General features: G+C 41.3%; 1 protein-coding gene across 1 annotated transcript in view; it reads right to left on the bottom strand.

The window, feature by feature from the left end:
- The window catches only part of CORIN (corin, serine peptidase), a 1,855,778-nt gene that overhangs the window by 276,566 nt on the left and 1,556,580 nt on the right, over positions 1 to 22,632 (bottom strand). The window contains exon 15 of the mRNA XM_086962682.1: positions 713 to 823. Within this exon, the coding sequence (XP_086818808.1) occupies positions 713 to 823 (111 nt within the window). The remainder of the gene's footprint in view (positions 1 to 712; positions 824 to 22,632) is intronic.

Below are 22,632 nucleotides of genomic sequence, written 5' to 3'. Positions count from 1 at the left end.
AATATTTTCTTCTGTTCAGATTATTCATAAATGTTGCAGATACTATTCTGTTTCTTTTTATTATAATTATATCGTAGGTACTAGGATAGAACTATATTTTAAAATACATCTTTAAAATGTATCTATTGCTTTCCACTGTTCTTGAGTGTCCCTTTCGCTCATGAAGAGGGTTTGAGTTCCACTAATCATCTCCGTGATACTTCACACTATTGATCGTTCCTTGAAACACATCTCACTCAAGTAGTGCTCAATGGTTTGTTGAGTGGTTGCAGAACAAATGGCATTCTGTCTCGCTTTGGCATGTTGACAAAGTCTTTAGTTCCCAGGTGACTAGAAAGCCTATCATGGGCTGCGTTCCAGAGAATCTAGAAAACATATCAAATCCTGAAGGCAGATAATTATTGAGCCAGATGAGTCAATAAAAAATGTCCACATTGTCCAAGATAATTCTGCATTACAGGAATAATGTTATTCATCCCTTCCTAGTGCTTGGATGTAATACTGTGGAGCAATGCTATTACTTTCCTATAAAAAACATAAATATTACGACCTCCTGAGGAGACTGGGTTAGAAAAGTTTTCTTTTTTACTTTATTGTTAATATAACTCATTTGTGCTGAATACAATACTCACTTTAATGCAACTTTGTTATAATCTTTTATGAGCAGTTGTTAACAAATTGAGCAAATCAAAGCAGTATTTTAAATACCTACCACATTTCCACTCGTCTGAGCTGTCTGCACAGTCGACTTGCCCATCGCACCACAGTGTCTTCGGTATACAATCATGATTGGCACACTCATGCTGTTCATCTTTGCAAAAAGCTGCATAGACATTGAGAAAAGAGGTGAAGAAGAAGAAAGAAACATTTGACAAATCAGCCTGCAAAACATAATTTAAATGCTTCTGTTCGTAAAAAATGTAATTTGCAAACAGTAGCGTCCATAGTGATTTTAATAGACCCAAAGGGAACGAGCATTGGTAAACGTTGTAGGGCAGGCATTGGTTGCCAGCCTTTTGACTTTGGACGTGCGCGTTTTGTTATACTTTTTATAAACCATTACTGCTGGGGAAGAGGCCTTGTTCTCAAACTAAAAATGAAAACATATAAGCAAACATATTTTTGGGTCTCAAAATGCACACGTTGTCGTAGAAGGGACTACGTTGCATGTGGATATACTCCTTGTGAAAGGGCAGAATACTGCGTCAGTTAAGTCACTGTCTGAGGTGGACCGACCCACTGCCCCGTGCAGTAGGCTTTATTGAGCAGAAGAAAGATATGAACGGCACTATAACAGACCAACGAATGAGGACGGCTGGCAAAAAGTAGGTATATGATAACTTGGTTGAAATCATAAGGTCTTGGTTAACGCCAGACTTAAAAACACAATGGGCAACTATTAAATGAGGGTACTTAACAAGGACAGAAGCTGGAGATCACAAGTCAAACGGAATAATAAATGCAAAGTGCAGAAGGAATTTGAATTGTTCCATTACTTCCTGGAAATAAATCACTTAGGCTGAGAAACTACACAAGATACACTCTTTCAAGCTTTCGTAAAAATGTGAAAAAGAAAGAAAATCAATAATCAAATAACTTCAACTACGTAGGTGGTGACATTTGTATTTGTGTTTACTTGCATTTAGTAAGCAGAATATTTTTACATCAAAGACCTCCAGCACAGTACAATTCGTTACATGAGGATGTCTATGATTTGGGTGGGTACATTTAGGAGTGGTGTTCAAAGACAGTGGGTGGGTACAGAGCTGAAGAACAATGACGGTGCAACACTTAACATTTTGCGTAATGCACAAATGTACAAGGGTGAGAGGCCAGTCAAAACGTGGTAGCAGGTGCAGAGGCACTTGGGATATTTGAGTGGCAGTTGTTCTGATTCTCTGGTGCACAAGGAGTGCCTCTACTCATGTTTGAATGTTGGAAGGTAGGGAGGTCAGGAGAGTGACAGATGCAAACCTGGGGCAAAGCAGAGTGAGTGATCTAAAATGGAATGAACAACAGGTTGATCTGGGTTCTGAGAGAAAGAGGTTGTTGGTGGATGGCAGAATTGCAAGGGGGAGCAACATTCCGGGCAAGGTATGGAACAGTGGTGCCTTGGGTATCCTTATAAACCATGCTTAGGTATTATTATGACAGCACAACTAAGGGCAGTACAAGATGGGTGTGTGCCTGGGGAGGTGACGATATCTTGTGCTGCAAATTTGATTATGTTGTTTAAAATGGAATATGATTATTGCGGCGGGCAAATGAGGATGCCCCCACTGCAATCCCATACATAATTTCAGTGGATGTGGAATTGCCTATCTGGAGTTAAGACATTGGGAAAATTTGACCAATGTTCAGCATCTATAACTTTCCGTAGATGGTTGTGAAAAAGTAATCTATCGACAAACCAGAGTTGAACAACAGAATGCGATTCTTTTTAGCAGGAGTAAGAGTTAAAGCGTCAAGGGGCAACAGAACTGGATGGATAAGATGGAGCTACAGAAGGAGGGAAATGTATGTTCTCTGTTTAGGAGGGCCTTGGAATATGTGATTGGAGGTCGGCTATCAAATAGTCAGGAATTCAAATCTGGAGATGGGAATTAGGGAGAAATGGGGAGAGGACCCAGCCCAGAGTCTTACCACTACTGTGGAAGCAGCCAGGGAATGTGAAGAGCACCGAAAGACTGAAAATTAGCAGCCAAAGAAATTAGATGGGGAACACATTAGTGCTATGCCCATGACGGCCAGGGACAGAAGGTTGATCAAATATCAAATATGGTGACAAGTGTGTGAGACCAGTCTCTGTGAAGTGGAATGCCCACAATCTAGACAGTGGATGGTTGAGTAGGTTGTTCATTTAAAGACAGGGTTTAGGTTATTTGTACACAAGCCATTCAAGCATCTTGGAAAAGTATGAATGTTAGGAAGTGTTAGGAGACAGGCCATTTTTAAAAAGGAAGGCAAGATTGGCTGTTGGTTTTTGAGGGAGGAACAGAATAATAGGCTTTGTATAGCATAATATAGAGGATCAATACCTTCAGTGGGGGACTTCTCTCTTCAATGTTCCTCAAATTATAGAAATAACAAATGTCAGTGGGCTTTGTTATGGAGCAATTGCAGAGAACAAGAGCTTGCAGGGTCTTCGGTCAGAGCAATAGAAGAGATGCTGCATGAGCTGGAAAGAGCATCAAACTATCCATCTAACGTTGTTGGGATTCTCTTCCTGCCGGATGAGCAAAGCTATATTAATCAGAATAGACAATGTGGCAACCAAATGCTACAAGCAGTATTTCTTGGAACAGGTGTAAGGCTTCAGTCCGGCTCTGGAGGTGTGGAAACAAAGTTTATAAAATCACTATCGTGAACAATATCCAAGACTCATTAGTCCGAAATATCTGACTCCCATGTTGCAAGCAAACCTTGGATACACCTTCCACCTGGCTCTGTATCTTCCTCAATCCCAGTTACTGTCCAGAAGATGATTTATTTAATTTTTTTATTCTGATGCTGGATGTCTGTCCAGAAGATGATTTCTTCTTTTCCGTCTTAGATTGGAAGAGCTTGCTCCTTAAAAACCTGGAGGAGTGAGAAGCATTTTTGCCCGAACCCCAGTCTACATAATATGAAGTTTCTGTTTGCAGGGCAGAGGGTGCTTCCTATCTTTGAGAGCTCTAGAACCTTCAAGTATCTCATCCATGTAGGAAGGTGGATACCTGACTATGGTTACCCCAGATTTTTTGCCTAGTGTTTAGCTGGTTTTCGACTTAGTTGGCCTGGGATCCTGCTAATCAGGGCCCCAGGCTATCTGCTCTCTCTTTAAAATGGACACCATGTACATTTCCAATTGGATATCGGGTCACCTTATGAGCCCTTGTACAGTGTACTATAGGTACCCAGGGCATAGGTGCATCCAAGGCCTACCAGGGGCTGCAGCATATATTTTGCCAGCTGTGGCTGGCCATTCAAATTGACACAACTGGCTGATCACTCGGCTGGGGCAAGGTAGTGTAATCACCCCTTGCTTAGATATAGTATACCTATATCTAACCTTATATCTAGACACATATACACCTATAAGTCACTCCTATGGCAGGCCTTAACAATCCTGGAGGTAGAGTGCTTGGTTTTTTGTGAGATGGTGCTCTAGCATGAGCTGAGCCTGTCTGCAGCTTTCGGAACCATGTCCTTTAGCTGTTCTAGGATATTGCCATACCATATACTCTTAAGTTCATTATAATCCTCACGGTTAGATGCTAACTAAGGTTTGGCTTTATCAAAACATGTCAAGTGTTTAGAAATAAATACATATATAGTTTGAATATCCTGTGTGGTGTCCTTTCATTTGGTATTAAAGGGATTGCATAAGGTAAAACAGCTGGCTTCACGTGCCCTCTTGAGTTTAGCCTAAGACTGCTTTGTCCATGCTACCCCTGGGATAGCTGGTCTATAAGGTTGACTTTACAAACATCACCATAAGGGTTGTTTGGACTGGTGCAAGGTGCTCACTGGAATAGTGAACATCATATACCAGGCCAACTTCTCGCAATCCACAATTGTATTCTTGCCAGAACGGATGCTCCTGATACAGCTGCCAAATCTTAGATCCCATCAGATCCAGCTATGGAGAGGAAAAGTGCTTGCAGTTCCATTTTTACCAACAAACCTGAGCAATGTTCACCTTCCTTCATTGGTCTGGCCACAAACATTATATTGTAAAAGCTGCATATTTTCCTGCTGTTAAAGCTAGATTCCAGTGTATGCCTTGTTTACCGCGCCCTCTATTGGTTTATCCTCTTGATCAACTGAGGTATGTAAATGTTGAATAATGTGAAGCTCAATGAGAACCTCTGCAGGAACCCGCATGGCAGAGAAGAAGAACTCGAGGTAAAGTCTCCATAAGAGACTGACTAAGTTCTATTGCTGAGGAAAGATACCAAGAGATTGAGGGCCGCTACTTCAGTCTTGATCCTCGTTAGACAGTGTTTCAAGACCCTTACCATGACAAAGGCAGTGGACAATTCCAAAAGGACCACCACAGCCTTTCCACTGCTGTCCATGATCCTACGAATCTCATCTGTTGCCACCACAAGTGTGAATCTGTTCTATGTGATTTCCTAAAGCCAAATTGAGATCCATCTAGGATATTATTCTGCTCCAAATAGTCATAGAGGACCACATTAAGGTGTCTCTTTAGAATTTTTGCTGGTACTGGAAGTCTTGAGATTTTCCATTCAGATGGAAAGATGCCCTTGCTCATGACATTATTTAGTAAGGCTGTAAGTGGGGCAGTCAAACTTGCCAAATCCTGAAAAATGTTCCCGAGACAAGGGTCGATAGGGTCCCCACACTTGTCAATTTAATCAACTGGATCACCTCAACAATTGTAAGGGATGGAAATGTACTTAGCGTTGGGTAATTGTTACTGAAAGTATGACTTCCAAAACTAAGGGATCATCCCCTTGTCCTGCCTTAAAAGCCTTGTATACCGCCTCTACATTATTCTTAAAACATTTTGCTAGGTTGTCACCGAGATTTTGCGTAGGGGCTAATGTGTTGCCATTAGGAGGGCATGAAAGCATCTCAACTGTTCTAAGTAGTTCCTTAGAGGAGTTGATTGCTGGTTTATTTTTCTCAAAGAAAATGTTGTTTTTTCAACTTTTATCTCTGATTTATATTCAGATAGAAGCCTGTTATATTTGGCCTTCTCGGCCTGTGAGTAATTTCCCTTCAGATTTTTTCCTGTCTCCTGCTAGTTCTTTTTAGCTCTTTAAGCTTGGTCGAGTACCGCCCCACTGTAGGTTCTGTAACTCTTAACCAACTTGGGTGGAGCCCGTTTATTAGCTCCCTCCTCAATCCAGGAAGAAAAAATTGCCACTGTTACATTTCCCTCGCAAGTAACTGTTGGGAGTGACGATTCCAAGATCGCCGTTAGCTCCTTTCTGTCCACTTTATTCCAGGCTTTTACAGTTTTATCGATTTAGAAAAGGGGGTGGTGATGAACAGAGTGTCTGAGTTAAGCAGACCACTCTTACCCAGTCCAAAGATCAGGGCTTGATCCATCACCGTTATTTATCTCACTGCCCCATCCCAGCTCAGAACCTGGCTATATGCAAATCAATCTGTCCCTGGCCCAGTGCATCATGGGAACAGGGCAGACTAAACTACCAAGCCAATTCTTCACCAGAGAGGAGACAAGCTACCGGGGACCGGTTTCTGGCATTTCAGCCTTCTTCGGCCCGGCTTGCTTGAATCCTGATGGAGCAGTGAGAAAGGGACTCATGTCTGAGTATACCCTGCCACACCTATAGTGGCCAAACACGATTTAGAAAAGGGGGTGGTGATGAACAGAGTGTCTGAGTTAAGCAGACCACTCTTACCCAGTCCAAAGATCAGGGCTTGATCCATCACCGTTATTTATCTCACTGCCCCATCCCAGCTCAGAACCTGGCTATATGCAAATCAATCTGTCCCTGGCCCAGTGCATCATGGGAACAGGGCAGACTAAACTACCAAGCCAATTCTTCACCAGAGAGGAGACAAGCTACCGGGGACCGGTTTCTGGCATTTCAGCCTTCTTCGGCCCGGCTTGCTTGAATCCTGATGGAGCAGTGAGAAAGGGACTCATGTCTGAGTATACCCTGCCACACCTATAGTGGCCAAAAACGATTTAGAAAAGGGGCTGCTTGTTCCATTCCACTTAGAAGAAGGAACCTGAATAATAAACGTAACCAACATGTGGCCCCACCGGGTGACCGGGAAGACATTCTCAATAGACAAACCAGGAAAATTGAAAAATACTGCGTCAAAGGTATGTCCAGCAATGTGAGTAGAAGCCTTGACTAATAGATTAAGATCAAATGTAGCCATATTATCTATGAGCAACCTTGATTCTTTACTGCTCTCGTCCTCTAAATTAAAATTAAAATCTCCCCAAATTGTAAAATTAACATAGTGTATACTGTTTTCTAGAATGGCTTCCAATGACCGTAGCTTTTGAGCCAATCACCGACGTAAAATTCCGACCAAAGTCGATGTACAAAGAAAATAATGAGAGCGATCCTGAGAAGTTAAATGCTTTATAGATTCAAGCAAGCAATAAAGCTGTTGAGAGAACACAGTCTTTGACCTAATTTCAGGGCCTGCATGGGGCAAGGTTGGTATTCGTAAGTAACCAATAACAGAAGCACAAGTCAGCGCTTGCTAAGAGTCAGGGTCCAGCAACCCCTACACCGAGTTCAGGCTCTCCTGAGACGCGAGGAGTACAGGTAAATTAAAAACCAAACTAAAAGAAAAGTGAGAAAAGGCAACATATAAAATTAAAATGATCAGGCAGAACTTGGGTAAGACCCTAAGTTTGGAGCTAGGCACCTCCATATAATTCTGACCAAAGTTAGCGTACAAGGAAAATAATCAGAGGGGTCCTGAGAGGGTCAAATGCTTTTAGATTCAAGCAAGCATTACAGTGTTGCCCTTGCCACACTGGCTTTAGACCTGATAGTGTTTAAAGTTTCCCATCGTTAGGATAATTTATTGTCATGGGCACAACTGTGATTGGAGTTGGGCACTCGTGCCTAGCCTTTCTGCAGTAGCCATGTTGACAGTAAACTATATTGGGCATTCGAAAGCTCAGAACATAATTCCATTTATAGACACGTGAATGAATCACTAATCTATACTTATGACAAAAAATAAGGAGATGGCTCTATTTGCCATTATGAAGGGGTCTTTTTTTAATCTCTCGGCCAATTTTATTGTCAGTACTTAATTCTGTATTTAAAAGTGGCCCCCATACTCCTGGTCAGAGTCTATCATGGTTCCTATTTTTAAAAAGGGCTGCAGAAAGGAAATGCTATTGCCCAATTTCTCTACTAAACTCCTTGGTTAAGGGCACATTATCCTTGCAAGGTTGGAGTGTTGGGCCGAAGATAATAACATATTTTACTTGAGAATCATAATGGTTTCAGTAAAAGGAAAAGCACCGTTGATCAAGCACTCAACTTTAAATTTCTCAATTGGAAAATACACTAAGGCCAGGCAGGGAACACTGAATTTGTCATTTATGGATCCAACTAGTGTGATTGACGGTGTTATGCATTCCAAACTATGGGGCCGATTATGATAGCGGATAATCCGCATCCTCCGGGCCGGCGGAAGCCACCGCCGGCCCGGAGGATGCGGATTATCCGCTGCGGACTGAGAAAAGACCCTCCACCAGATTAGGATGGCTGGGGCATCTTTTTTCAGTCCGCCGCTTTTGCGCCGCGGTCGGCTTCCGAGCGTGGCGGAAAAGCTCTAACATGGCTGGCGGTGTCTATCAGACACCGCCAGCCATATTAGGATGGCATCGCTCCTATGCTTTTCCACGGCGGCATTTCTGCCGTAGAAAGGCATACGGTGTTTTCTTCAGGAGCCCGTTGCGGACCCCCAGGGGTGAAGGGAGGGTGGGGGGTGCACCTGGGGGTTCCTATGGTCCCCCCCTGCCTTTGCGTGCACGAAGCGGCAGGCACCACGCGGTGCCTGCAGCTTCGTGCATGCAAAGGCAAACATGCATTTTTTAACATTGCGGCGTGTGCTGCTTCAAGCAGCACCCGCCGCAATGTTAAAAATACAGGATGTGACCGCCAGGGTGGGGGTAACATCCTAATTAGCACGGAGGGACCGCCGCTGCCCCTGCGGGCGGTCCCTCCTCCTCTGGGGTGGCGGACGGATGCAGGTCCGTCCGCCATCCTAATAGGCCCCTAAGTGTATAATTAGGAGACAAGGGGTGGACAAGGCGATTTCAAATTCTAAATGATTTTATATTACAATTCCACAGTTTGAGTCACATACAGGCTAAACAGTGAATGCCCTAACAAGATTTACTATTGTCAGAGGGGTAAGACAAGGGTCTGTGTTGGCCACTTTCCTGATCATTATTAACATTAATGATCTAGAACACCATCTCTTCGAAAAGTGCACTGATCAACCGAAAAACAGTAAACATTTTGTCTCATTCTTACTTTACGCAGATGATGCTGTTTTAATGTCGAGAACTGCTGTGGGACTTCAAAGATTACTTGATGTGTTTGCCATTTAAATGAATGACTTAGACCTTCAACCTAACTTGCGTAAAACCATTATGTCCTGCAGCCTTTGGCCTGCAAAGAAGTGTTTTTTCAATATAGGGGAGTGTCCATACAGGAGGCAAACACCTTTTTAGGTCTCGGCTAGCTGAAAGCGCGTTCTCGCCAGAGAACTATTGTCGGCGTCTCAGCAGTCTGAGAACACCGAAGTGAGACAAGACCTGGCCGCGCGCAGCGTTTTCCCATAGGATAACGTTGTGCGCGTGGCCAGGTCTTGTCTGCACAGCATTGCAGGGCTGACCGGATCGCGTCGCGTGCGTCTCTGGAATGCAGGGGGAGTCTGCATACCAGCGCACGGTGGTGCTATAGAGGAGACTGAGTGCGGGAGAGGTGGAGGCAGGCTTACAGACGAGGATGCACTAAGGAAGTGAAATGCAATTTTTAAGACCAATACCTTACTTAAATGTAATTGCTTTTTGATAAGAGTCACTTGCTAGTCCAGCTTTGGAATATAGAAAAGGTGCCTCCCACTGTTTTCAGCCGGATCATGACCAGCCACATTTGCCGAAATCTGCGACGGAAACCCGGGAGTGTCCCGGAAAGTCCGTGATGCATGGTCACCCTAGCCTGTAGCAAAAGTTCAGTACCATACTTATTTATCCCTTAACATCACAGCAAAAAAGTTTTTTACACAGTTATTTTTTTTTAAGGTGTTCAAACCTTAAGGAACAGTCATCCACTCCCCACTTGAGGGCAGCTATAAATCGCAGTCCTTAATGAATTACTAATGAAATTAACCTCACACTCTCCTGTTTGTAAATGCATTAATTAGTAAAGAAATCCAGTCCAGTTCTTTAAAGGTAAAGTATATAAATCCACAACCGAGGTTATAAAAAATACTTTATTGCTTTCATAATTATATTCATTCAGTTGGTGGGTGAGTGGCGGCAACTGAAATCTCCGGCGGCACGTTTTATAACTATTAACAGCACATGCTCTGGTGCGGCCAGCAATCCACGCACTAAGGAAACACAAGTTCACCAACTCCTTGCACGTTTCTCATGACCCACTGACCGCGCAGAAAATTTCCTACCGGTAAATGGCGTCGACTCACCTTTAGTGTTAACTATCGGCCTTTCATATATAATGTGATCTGTGTCACCGGTATTTCAGCCTGTCAGTGGCCAATGCCGTCTGTAATATTTTCATTTGTTTTGCAAAATGTTATTTACTGAAATAGATCTATCACAAATGTAAAAATACAATATAGGGTTCTGGCGATGATCACAGTAGCAGAGGGTGTGGCTTAACGACTGCGCGGCCGGCCTTAATGCTGGCGGAAGCAGGTTCGAGTCTGGCGGGAGGCTCAAGCATTCTGTGATCCTGGGCATATAGCTTAATCTCCCCGTGCCTAAAAATAACGTCTCCGTCTGTAACGCAACGGGTGCTCATGTAAAGAGCTCCGACCCCCTTCTGGTGTAGTTCACGCTGTATAAAACTGCAAAATAAAAATCACTAATTTACTGCTGTAAAAAATTAAATATCAATTTATAGTTGATAAATTCAAATAATGCCTACAATCTGTACGCGGTACTGAAGCTGCTGAAACGGAATTTTAAAGTGACATTTAAAATAGTTTGAGTTGGAGGTCTTTGAGCCAGTCTGTGTGCTGTGCCTTGACTACATGTGCAACCAGGGGTGCGTGTGGCGCTGAGTGTGTGTGTTGGGGCGTGGATTGTTTCCAGTTGGGAATCGCCACCTATTGCAGCCCTCCACTAAATGCTTGAACTCGTGTCCATCTGTGTCAAAATGCTCATGGCCCGTTGTCAACAAGCCCGGTGTGATAGCTGATTGTACAGCTGCGTCTCTCTTTATCCACACTGGGTGGGGGCGCTGGCCATTCAAATATTCATCTTTGTAGGTGTGAGAAGCGCATATAGTGATCCCGGCTGAGTAAACATGCGCACACTGTGTGGTACCTACCATTGCCGGTGCACACTGCTTGATTTGCACATGTTCAGGATACCTGCATTCACTGGTTCTGCAAATGTGAGAATGCATACAGTCAAAACTGGCACAAACTAGGTTTGTGTTTGTGAGTTGAGTTAGCACCTCTCTAGCCCTGAGCATGCTGTGTGTCTATGAGGCATGCGCACACTGGGTATGTGTCTGTAAGCGTGTACTGGCTGAGCATGCACACTATGTGCTCGAGTGTGAACAGAGCCAGATCTGTTCATAGTAGGTGTGCATATACAGTCAAAAAACTTACAAACAGCAGGAGTGTGACAGTGAGTGTGCATTAACTCAGCTCTGTTCATATTAGGTATGTGCCTGAGTGTGCACCACCCCAACACTGCACTGTTTGGAAGCCTACATACAGCCACAAGAGTTTCATACAGTAGGTGGTTCACGTGGGTGCACACTGCTGATATACTTACAAGCCCTAGGTGCTGTATTACACCATGCCTGCATTACGAGTTTGTCTCTGATTTTGCCCTACCCTGTCTCTACACATAATGTGTCTGTCTGACTGTGCACACAGCCAGTGGGACAGGGGGTTAGCACTGCACATACCTATATTTTACAGCAGAGGAGGTGACCATCAATGTCACTCTTTGGAAACCCATTTCATGATTCTAGTGTACATTTGTTGAAGTGGAGTTATCCCACATAAAGGCCTCTTGGTCCTCTTAATAATTCTTAATTTTCTGAATTGTGTTCAGCTTCGCACTATGGCACAAAAGTGAGCCAGCCATGCCTAGCGTATACTTGCTGTACATCCTCCAGTACACATTCCTATGTTTAGACAGCAGCACAGACATCAGACATGGAAGATGCGTGATTCAGTGAAAACCCCCTAGTACAAATAGGTACTTCAGGCAATATACCATAATACCGATTGCCTGCGCCTGACTGCATTGGCGTTTTTCATGCAAAAATTGATTTACTCTGCTACTTGTGTCACAAGATCTCTTGCACAAACCTTTAGTAAATCGGGGCCTTGCTGTATCTATAGAAGTATCTATTGACCCGTCCCTGTCATGAGCAATGCCAATAGCTCTAACTTTAACAATGCCGAGACCATTGCATTGTAAATGCTTGTTATATCTGGGTGTTCTTTTTGACTCTCATGGCTAATGGTTTCAACAAAGAGCTAATAGGGAGTCTCTATTTAAAAGCTCTGTGAAACTGTGAATAGGAAATAGCAGTGTGGGCAATTCAATGTTGCACCAGTGTAATATTTCTCTATTATATATGCCCTACGCAAAACTTTTCATGATCGCACTGCTTAGGAGCCATGATCAATTGAAAAGGAGAGTGAAATATATCATAGATATTACTCAATTAGAGCATTATGTAAAAGTTCCATATGTTGCAATGTCCACGAGCATCCTTTTTTTTTTGCAACATATGGAACTTTTACATAATGTTCAATTGAGTGATATCCATGATATATTTCATGCTCCTTTTCAATTACTCTCCCTGTTGAAAACCATTTTGATTTTCTCCCACAAGATGGGATAGAAACCTGTGAAAGAAATGTGTCTCCTTTACAAAATAAAAGGTGTTTTTGGAGGCTACATACAGTGCTGGTGTTTGATGTAAAGTGGATTGCAGGGATTTACAGATTCTGGAAATTTGCTTAGTTAAACGTCAATAGTTCATCAGGAGTAGCTAGGAAGCTGCCTAAAATGGCCACATAGACTCAGGGATCCTTGCCGCTTCGGATTTACCAATACATTTTAAAGTGCAAATGGATACCCTTTGTTGAACAAAAGGCAGTCTTCAAGAAATGGAACACCTCCTGCCATGGACTATTGGCTTTTCTTTGTTTAGTTAAGCCATTTTCAGCTATTTTTGAGCGTTTCTTTCTCAGCGAGTATTTTGCGACCACCATTTTGATTTTTGCCACAATTAATGTTTTCTCCTCAGTGCTGCACATACTTCTGAGGTACTTTCTGCCTTAAACATTTCTCATGCTCCTGATCTGCTGCTTTGTAATTCTTTTCATAACTGGTGCTTAAATGCTGGTCTCTTCGGTCTCATACGCTTATTTTAATCTTTGCATGGCTGCACTACGCAACTTATAAAACATCTCCTCTCAGTGTTCCTGAAACGTCTAGGCTTCATTATTATACATTGGAGAGATCATTCAGCATGTGTTTATGCCTGAATTACTATATTTGGCTTCAAATGTATGTTTTTATATTTGACTAAGCTATATATGGGGAGAATTAAGGAAACCTTAATATTATCAATTTGATATTGTGTACGAATCACCCCCACAGGGGTATCTTGGCGCTCGGTCAACTCAAAACTGAGTGTAGGAACTATAAGAGTTTTGTTTTTAGTGCTTTCCTGAAGTTACTGTAGTTAAGGTAAGTTTGGAGAGTAAAGGTAAATATTCCAGAAGGTAGGAGCCAAATAGGAAAAGGCTCTGCAATCACATCTAGATTGTAGAATGCGTGGTATCACAAGACGCTCCTTATCACTGGAACGCAAAGTCCTAGTGAGATGATTGGATTGTAGAAGAGGAGTCAAAGGTATTCTGGGTTGCTGGTTACAGATCAGCTGGACGGCCGTGTTTGCACTACTTGTTCTAAGTGACTCGTTGACAGAAGCCAGTAATGCGTTTCAGTAATCTAGCAACTTCCCATGTAGCAAGGTCTTACTGGCTGTCATAGAAAGAAATGGCAGGGCTTTCTTTGGTTGGCATTATGTGGAAAAGCAAGTGTCTGTGGTAGATAGACCTGCTCCCTCCTATGTATTTCCTGGTCTGGCTCAACTCTGAGTTTTGTTGCTACCTTACTGGGAGTGGGGGCCTTGCCTATCTCTGGTGGCCACCAATCCAGGGTCACAGATCTTGGGCTTTACCAAACAAAATAATCTCTGTTTTTCCTCTATTCAGCTACAGAAACATCCAGCCTACATAACTATTAAACAATGTAGGGCTCAGACATGACCCCTGCGGTACCCTTTTGTCAACACACCTAGGCCTGGATTTAAAGGCTTATTACATTTCAATAGTGCCCACCCACACTCTCTTAAGGAGAACTTACCAGTGGGTTTGTTTCTGAAGATCCGAAGAAATTGTGCGGACCTATTTGATTACAAAAAGGAAGCAGAAATTCTAACAACGAAACTGGAACAGCAGGCTTACCCTAAAGAAATCATTGAGAGGCAAGAAAAAGATCACGGAACACACCCACGGAGGCGTTGTTAGAGACTCATCAGAAGAGTGAGATGGACACATTAATCTGTGTCACCACATACAATACCTCCTCAAAACAGATCAAGAAGATTGCTAACAAAAAATGGCCCATTCTCACATCGAATAAACTAACATTTGAGAGACCAATGTTTTCCTTTAGAAGGAACAAAAGCCTGAGAGATACGTTGATACACACTGACACTTATAAACCAAAACAGACCAATCAACTCACATGCTGGAACCAACCTCCAGTAGTGGGACATTATCCTAGTGGGTTGTGTGTAGTTTGCCCACTGACAGAAAATTCCAAACAAATTGATTTAGGCCTGCGATACCCATGGGAACAATGAACACAAACTAATTGTAATACCGATAACATAGTTTACCTAATCCAATGTCCTTGCCAGCTAAAATATGTTGGTATGACCAGCAGGAGAATAAAAGTAAGGAGAAGTGAACACAGTAGTACCAACCATCAGGCGTGCCATCACAGCCACCAAACTCACTGCTCACCACCTAGAAAAGGGATACAGTGACACTGACATAAAGTGGACAATTATTGAAAAGGTACAGGGCACGGGTAACATAACTAAAAAACTACTTGAGCGCGAACAGCGATGTGCTTATAGGTTAAGGACACACGAGAACGGACTTAATGATAGCATACCTTGGAATTAACTTAATAGCAGATGAGCGCTCAATACTTTGGAATCGGTACTTTAACCTTTTGTTTATGTACATATCATTTTGACATCTGCACTATTCCTTTGCCCAACCTATTAATGAAAGCGACCTGCCACTGGAAATATGGAACCATTTTTGATAATTTTAGTAAATCTCCCCTTCTTCCATGGCATAGTCATAATCAAAAGCAGATTATTTAAAAAGTTAATATGAGATTGAATCTGCACTATTCTAAATACCAACCTATTTATGAAAGCGTCCTGTAAATTCCACACATTTCGCGATAAATGCCGGACATTTCCCCGCTTTTGATGACAGTCATGTTCACAATCGATTTAATAATGCTTTCTCGAGTTTGAATACTTATTTTCCCAGTAGCATCCATTCAACAAGTCAACCATTCGGATATAATAGTGCACCATAAGCATAAAATATACAAACACGTATGCCTCATTTAAAAGAGAGAGCACTATTACCAAAAATATTTATTGGGCTTTAGTATTTTACCTTAATCCCGATCTTAAACATAAAGGGACTACATTTCCCATCGTCAAATCACGTGATCACTCTGCATTCTCCAACGCGATTTTGTCACTTCCGCCCAGCCGCTAGAGCACTTCGCTCCTTCGACATTTCCCACGTTCACGCTAGGCATTTGAAAATGATCTCTCCAGGCCAACAATTGCACAAGTCCGGGGAGACAAACCGAGCAGGTTACACCGCGGGGCAGGACCCTTGGTGATGTAAGTAGACGACAATCCTTGTCTATACATTAAATGATATGTTGATTGGCATAACGCTTGATGAAATTATCTTCTGGCAACTTACTACTTCATTCTCCATTTTCTCTGTCTCCCACCTTTTTCACTACGCCGTTTTCAACGCACGTTGGCCTGATTTCGGAAACTAACAGAGTTTGACTAAAGGGCTACCCATGTCTCGGAGTCCCCTGAGATACGATTAGTCTCCTGAGATGGGGTAAGGTTGATAGAGTGTGAATGCGATTGAGAGGGAATGCACCATGAATGATAGTGTTTTTTAGCAGTTTGATGAGAAAAACACAGGTATGAGTTCTCATGGAGAAGGGACACACGCTAACACAGGTGGATATTGTTAGTTTGCGACACATGTCGCCACGGTATGCAGACAAAATATCGATATTTAAATATCGATATACAATAATATCGAAGTTTAAATATCGAAGGGACATAATATAGAAGGTAAGTAATATCGATAGATTTTTTTTTTATTTCAAAAGATTTTATTAAGAAATTTTACGATGCAGAACAGAGAGTATTGCAAAGGTGTTACCATTGTTCTCGGCGCCTTCTGGTTACAATAGGCTTACTTTGCATATGCTTATGTTGGAGGTGTTCTGTGGCGACCTCGGTGGATAGAAGAGGGAAAAGAGAGAGAAAAGAGAAGAAGAGAAAAAGAGGGGGGTTCCTCAGTAGCTTAATGTCTGCTATTAGTAATATCGAAGTGTTAAATATCGATGTTAGTAATATCGATGTTAAAAATTTCGATGTTACTAATATCGATTTTTATGTTATTTTTGTGTATATTATTATGTATTTATAATGTTTTAAATTTATTTTTATGTAATTTTGTATTTTAGTACTGTAGCGGGTTGTGGGTTTATAGGGGAATAGGGTGGGAAGTAATTTAATTATGTTAAATTAATTATTAATTTGTAGGAATTATAAATTAATTTTAATTAATTGGTAATTATTTTTAATTAATTGGTAATTAATTTTAAGTAATTGATTAATTGATAATTATGTTCTGTGGCGGGTTGTGGGTTTATAGGGGAATAGGGTGGGAAGTAATTTAATTATGTTAATTATGTTAAATTAATTATTAATTAGTAGGAATTATAAATTGATTTTAATTAATTGATAATTATTTTTAAATATTTGGTAATTTAAATTACTTAATTGATTAATTGATAATTATGTTCTGTGGCGGGTTGTGGGTTTATAGGGGAATAGGGTGGGAAGTAAATTAATTATGTTAAATTAATTATTAATTAGTAGGAATTATAAATTAAGTAATTTAAATGTAATTAAATGTAATTAAGGAAAATGTTTTTTTATTAATTGTTTTGTTAATTATATAATTATTAATTGGTAATTAAATATTAAATGGTATTTTTAATATTTTTTTTATTTAAATATATTTTGCTAATCATGTTTTTAATAATTATGTATTGGTATTTGTAAATGGTTTATATTCATTTAATAGTTACGTTTTGTATTATTTAAAAAAATAAATTTATAAGTATGTTATTTTTACTCCTACTCTATCCAACACTTTCCCTACTGTTGCACTCTCTGGAGTTGGAATAGTAATTGTTACCCCTACGCTATCCAACACTTTCCCTACTGTTGCACTCTCTGGAGTTGGAATAGTAATTGTTACCCCTACGCTATCCAACACTTTCCCTACTGTTGCACTCTCTGGAATGGGAATAGTAATTGTTATCCCTACGCTATGCAATACTTTCCCTACTGTTGTACTCTCTGGAGTGGGAATAGTAATTGTTACCCCTACGCTATCCAACACTTTCTCTACTGTTGCACTCTCTGGAGTTGGAATAGTAATTTTTACCCCTACGCTATCCAACACTTTCCCTACTGTTGCACTCTCTGGAGTGGGAATAGTAATTGTTACCCCTACGCTATCCAACACTTTCCCTACTGTTGCACTCTCTGGAGTGGGAATAGTAATTGTTACCCTTACGCTATCCAACACTTTCCCTACTGTTGCACTCTCTGGAGTTGGAATAGTCATTGTTACTGTAGTAAACAGAAAGAGGCTTCTTGATGGTAGAATCAGTTTAATCCAAGGAGACAGCTTACACAACCACCACGAACAGATGCAGAGTTGTAACTGATCTTAATAGAACATTACATTCCCAAGGATCCCTAAGAATCCCCAGGCAGTAGGAATCAAAACAATTCTGAATGGAACATAGGAAGGGAAGTACATGGTTAAAGGGAGAGTGAAGCACAGAATGGAATACTACACACCTTCCCCCTTAAAAAAAAAAAAAAAAAAAAAAAAAAAAAAAACTTAGAGGTAGTAATCATGTAACTTTACAGGAGTATGTTTTACACGAATGCTTTTCCTAAGAGAAGAAGTATCATCGTTAGAAATCACATGACAAGGTATGGGAACATTTTCACTAACAGAGTCATTGACATGGCTAGAAGTTGGTTCAGTGGTCAAGTTGCCATTGTCAGGCATAGATGGACTGCAATTACCAGACACAGGAACAACACGATCAACAGACTGGTTCTCAGAGTCAAAAGAGTTAAACAAAGGAGAAAAAGATGTATCATTTTGATCACACAGAGGCTTGGCAGTGGAACAATCATTGGAGGATGGTGCAGAGTAGGGTTCTGCATTGGAAGAATTTGAACCTTTACACAGAGAAATCCTTCTAAAATTCCAAATTTTCCCATCCTCAACTCTCACAGCCTTAGAAAATACTTCAATAACCTTGCAAGGGTCCGACCACTTATTCCACTTATTGTCAAAAGCTCTACCTAATTTCACGCGGACAAAATCACCCACCCTGACTTTCTGACCAGAGTTTTTAGTAGACAGAAAATTGGCTTTCATTCTTTCCTGATACTTCAAAACTCTGTCCTTAACACAAGCAGGATCTACAGAAGGATCAACCGGTATCTTAACTTTCATCCACCAAGGCAAAAGTTTGGAACCAGGCTTTCTGCCTCTAAGCAATTCAAAGGGTGAAAACCCTGTAACAGAATTGGGAGAGGTCCGGTAAGACAGTAAGGTGGAACGCAGAGTTTTTTTCCAGTCAAGATTGCTTTTAACAGCCAGCTGAATGGACTCTTTGATGACACGGTTAAAGCGTTCCGTCTGACCATTGGCTTGTGGATTATAGTTCGACACCCTTTTGTGCACAATCCCGCATCTCTGGATAAAAGATGAAAATTCTTTGCTTATAAATTGCGGACCATTATCCGACACTATCTCCGCGGGAATTCCTTCCCTGCAGAAAACCTCATCAAGAAATTGAATAATTTGAGTGGAGCCAACTTTGTCGACAATTTTTAGTTCTGGCCACTTAGAAAAATAATCGATAAGGACCAGACCAAACACATTTTGCTGGGAAGACAAGTTAAGAGGTCCAATTATGTCAATGCCCAATTTCTTCCAGGGGCAAGAGACAAATTCAATGGGAGAAGTGGCAACAGACAAGGGTTTAACGGTCTTGTCACTTTTGTCGCAAGGGGAGCATGAGCGAACCCATTTGTCAACCATTCTGTCTACACCAGGCCACCAGTAGAACTCGCGTATGCGCCTTTTTGTGCCAGACATGCCCATATGGCCTTCATGGGCCATGGAAATAATTCTTTCTCTCAAAGAAGTGGGGGGAATGATTTTGTCGCTACGAAACACGAAACCTTGGTCAAACATGAGTTCGTCATTTACCTTAAAAAAAGAAAGAATGTCCCCAGATAAGTATCGCTCATGAGGCCAACCATATTGTAAGTGCCTGGTTAAGGAAGCAAGGTCAGAATCATTCGCCATAGCTTCCCTCCACTCAATTTCAGAGATGCTAGGAGAAACACCAGTCGGACCACAATCGTTGACATCATCGATGTTAGAAACAACATCAGAATCATTGTTCCAACTAACAGAAAAAATAGAATTTACTAAAGGCAACCTGGACATGCAGTCGGCGTGCACGTTTAACCGCCCAGGGACATATTCCACAGTACATTGAAATTCTTGCAATTTGGCTGCAAGACGTGCTAGGCGCGCTGTTAAGGTCCTGCCACCACCAGCTGCCAGCATATTGATTAGGGGTTTATGGTCGGTTCTTAAACAGAACCTGGTTCCCCAAAGAAATTGCCTAAAATGTTCAGAGGCCCAGGTGCAAGCTAGTAGCTCTTTTTCAATTGTGGAGTAATTGAACTCAGCGCCCCGCAAGGTTCTTGAAGCATATGACACAACGTACTCTTCACCTTTGTCTTTTTGCATCAAGACTGAACCTAAGCCAACATTGCTCGCATCCACACACACTATGCATTCTTTTTCTAAATCAAAAGGTCTTAGGAAAGGAGCACTAATAATTTCTTGTTTAAGTAATTCAAAAGCATGTTGCTGATCGTTATTCCACAAAAACTTCACATCCTTCTTCAATAACACCCTGAGAGGGTGAACCTTGGAAGCATAATCTTTGACAAATTTACTATAAAATTCTGTGAGACCGAGAAAGGAAACAAGTTGATCTTTGTTCAAGGGAGCAGGGGCTTCGGATATACTCTTGATGTGATTGAGTTTAGGTTTGATTCCCAGCGCTGAAATCTCATGGCCGAGGTATTCAACCTGACTTTGTCTGAATTTGCATTTTGATAATTTAAGAGTGAGACCAAAATCTTGTACACTTTTTAAAACTTTAGCCAAATTTTTATCGTGCTCCTCAAAATCTTTTCCATGTACCAAGATGTCGTCCTGGAAGGCGATTGCACCCTCACATCCTTCCAGAAGTGTCTTCATGAGGCGTTGGAATACGGACGCTGCACTAGCTAGACCAAAGGGCATACGACAGTACTGAAACAAACCTTCAGGTGTAATGAAAGTGGTTAAGAATTTAGAGTCTTCATGTAAAATTACCTGATGGTAGGCGCTGGTTAGATCAAGCGTGGAAAAAACACAGGCGCCAGAGAGAGTGGAAATGAGCTCATGTATGTTGGGTAAAGGATGTCTGTCGATCCAGATCTCCTTGTTTAAGCTGCGGAGATCTACACACAGACGAAGCTCACCGTTGCTTTTAAGGGATAAAACAACGGGCGAAACCCATGGGGATGACTCAACTGGTTCGATGATTTTTTTTTAAACTAAGTCAGATAAAATTAACTTTAATTTATCACGGTAGGCCAAGGGTACATTTCTGACCCTATGTCGGACAGGAACAGCTGATTCTTTAAGGATAATGCGGTGTTTGAAATTAGCGAAAACACCCAAATTGTCATTAAAAATACACGGAAAATCTTTTTTTAATTGGGAAATAAAGTCATTTTCCGGAGAAACCACATATACAGGAGGGGAGGCATTGGGATCAAGTTTGATCCCTAAGTCAAACTGATGGGGCCAGCATAAGATAGATGCTCCTTTCGAGGAGACGTAAACCTTCCCCTTGATAGTTCTATCTTTAAAGCTGATCTCTGCCCACATAAAACCTTCAAGGCCTATCTTCTTCCCAGTATACCCTCCGGGATGTATGTCAGGTGGTAACAGTTCTTTTGGGGACCAAAACTTGTCGAAAACATCTTTGCCTATTATGGTGTACCCAGCACATGAGTCAATGAGCATGGAGATTTCTACACCATTAATAAGAATGATGTCACTAGGAAAACCTTTGCACTCGGTATCACCAACACACAACATCGTGTTAATTTCAGAAGGTTGTTCACAGTCATCATACTCATCATGTGATAAAAAATTGACTTTCTGCGTGGATTTGCACATTTTAGTGAAATGACCTGACTTTTTGCATTTAACACAAATTTTGTTCCAAGCAGGACACCCTTTGTAATTTCCCACATGGTCATTAGCGCCACATCTATAACAAATTATAGGAGACCTTCTTTGGAAAGTTCTGTTGTCTCTGCTAAAGTTGTCCCTTCTAGTGATATTGGAAGTAGGTTTTCTGTAATTTGGGGGATTCCTGACTAATGAAACCTCCGGGATAGTTACTTTAGTTTTGATATCATGGCCTCTTATTTCGTTAACAAACAATTCCGATTGCTCAATACCTTTTGCAATGTTTAGGACGGCGTTAAGAGAGGTCTCAGTGCCCATCCACAAACGTTCCTGTATCTTTTTACTTTTGGTACGCATCATGATTTGGTCCCTTAAAACTTGGTCAAAATCAATGGTTTCAAAGGAACAAGAACTAGCTAGAGTGCGTAGAGCAGCTACATATGTTTCTATGGATTCATCTTCTTTTTGAATTCTAGAGTAAAATTTAAAACGTTCCATCACAGTATTGATTTTCCTACCAAATCTGATGCTTAATTGCTTGACAACAACCTCAAAAACATTTACATCACCAGCACCAGAATTGTCAATAGGTGGAAGACTTTCTAGTTCTTTAAGACCGGCGCCACCTAGACAATTTTTAAGTAAGGCGAGTTTCCTTTTAGGAGAACAGCCGTCTTCTTCTACCACATCAACGTAAGCTAAAAAAGTTGGATACCAAATATCCCATTCTACTTTGGGATCACCAGCCGAAGGTAGGAAATGTGCAGGTGAAATTATGTTATTTGACATTTTTTCGAACAAGTATTAAAAACAGGTAAAAGAAAGGAAAATAGAAATAAAAGTCACAGTTATTTGGCTGGATAAATTGTCAAAAATACAGTATATAACAATAGCATCAAAGTTTGAGGTACCTTCTCTGTGAATAAAGGTGTTCAAAACGATTCCCTCGTAAGTGAAACCACAACCAGGAAATAGATTATAAAACACAATGATCAAAGATACACAAATAACTGTGGTGGATATCGATGTGGTGGAGTTAAACTACATAAATATTTGTAGCGTTACAAAGAATTAAAACGGGACTCGGATCGGAGTCTGTTGCCATGACAATTCAAGATGGCCGCTGGAACGCAGCGCTGTACGTAG

Source organism: Lissotriton vulgaris, chromosome 3_1 (assembly GCF_964263255.1).
Source record: "Lissotriton vulgaris chromosome 3_1, aLisVul1.2, whole genome shotgun sequence".
NCBI lineage: Eukaryota > Metazoa > Chordata > Amphibia > Caudata > Salamandridae > Lissotriton > Lissotriton vulgaris.
Note: the sequence above shows the minus strand (reverse complement) of the source record. Positions and strands in the feature narration are given on the sequence as shown.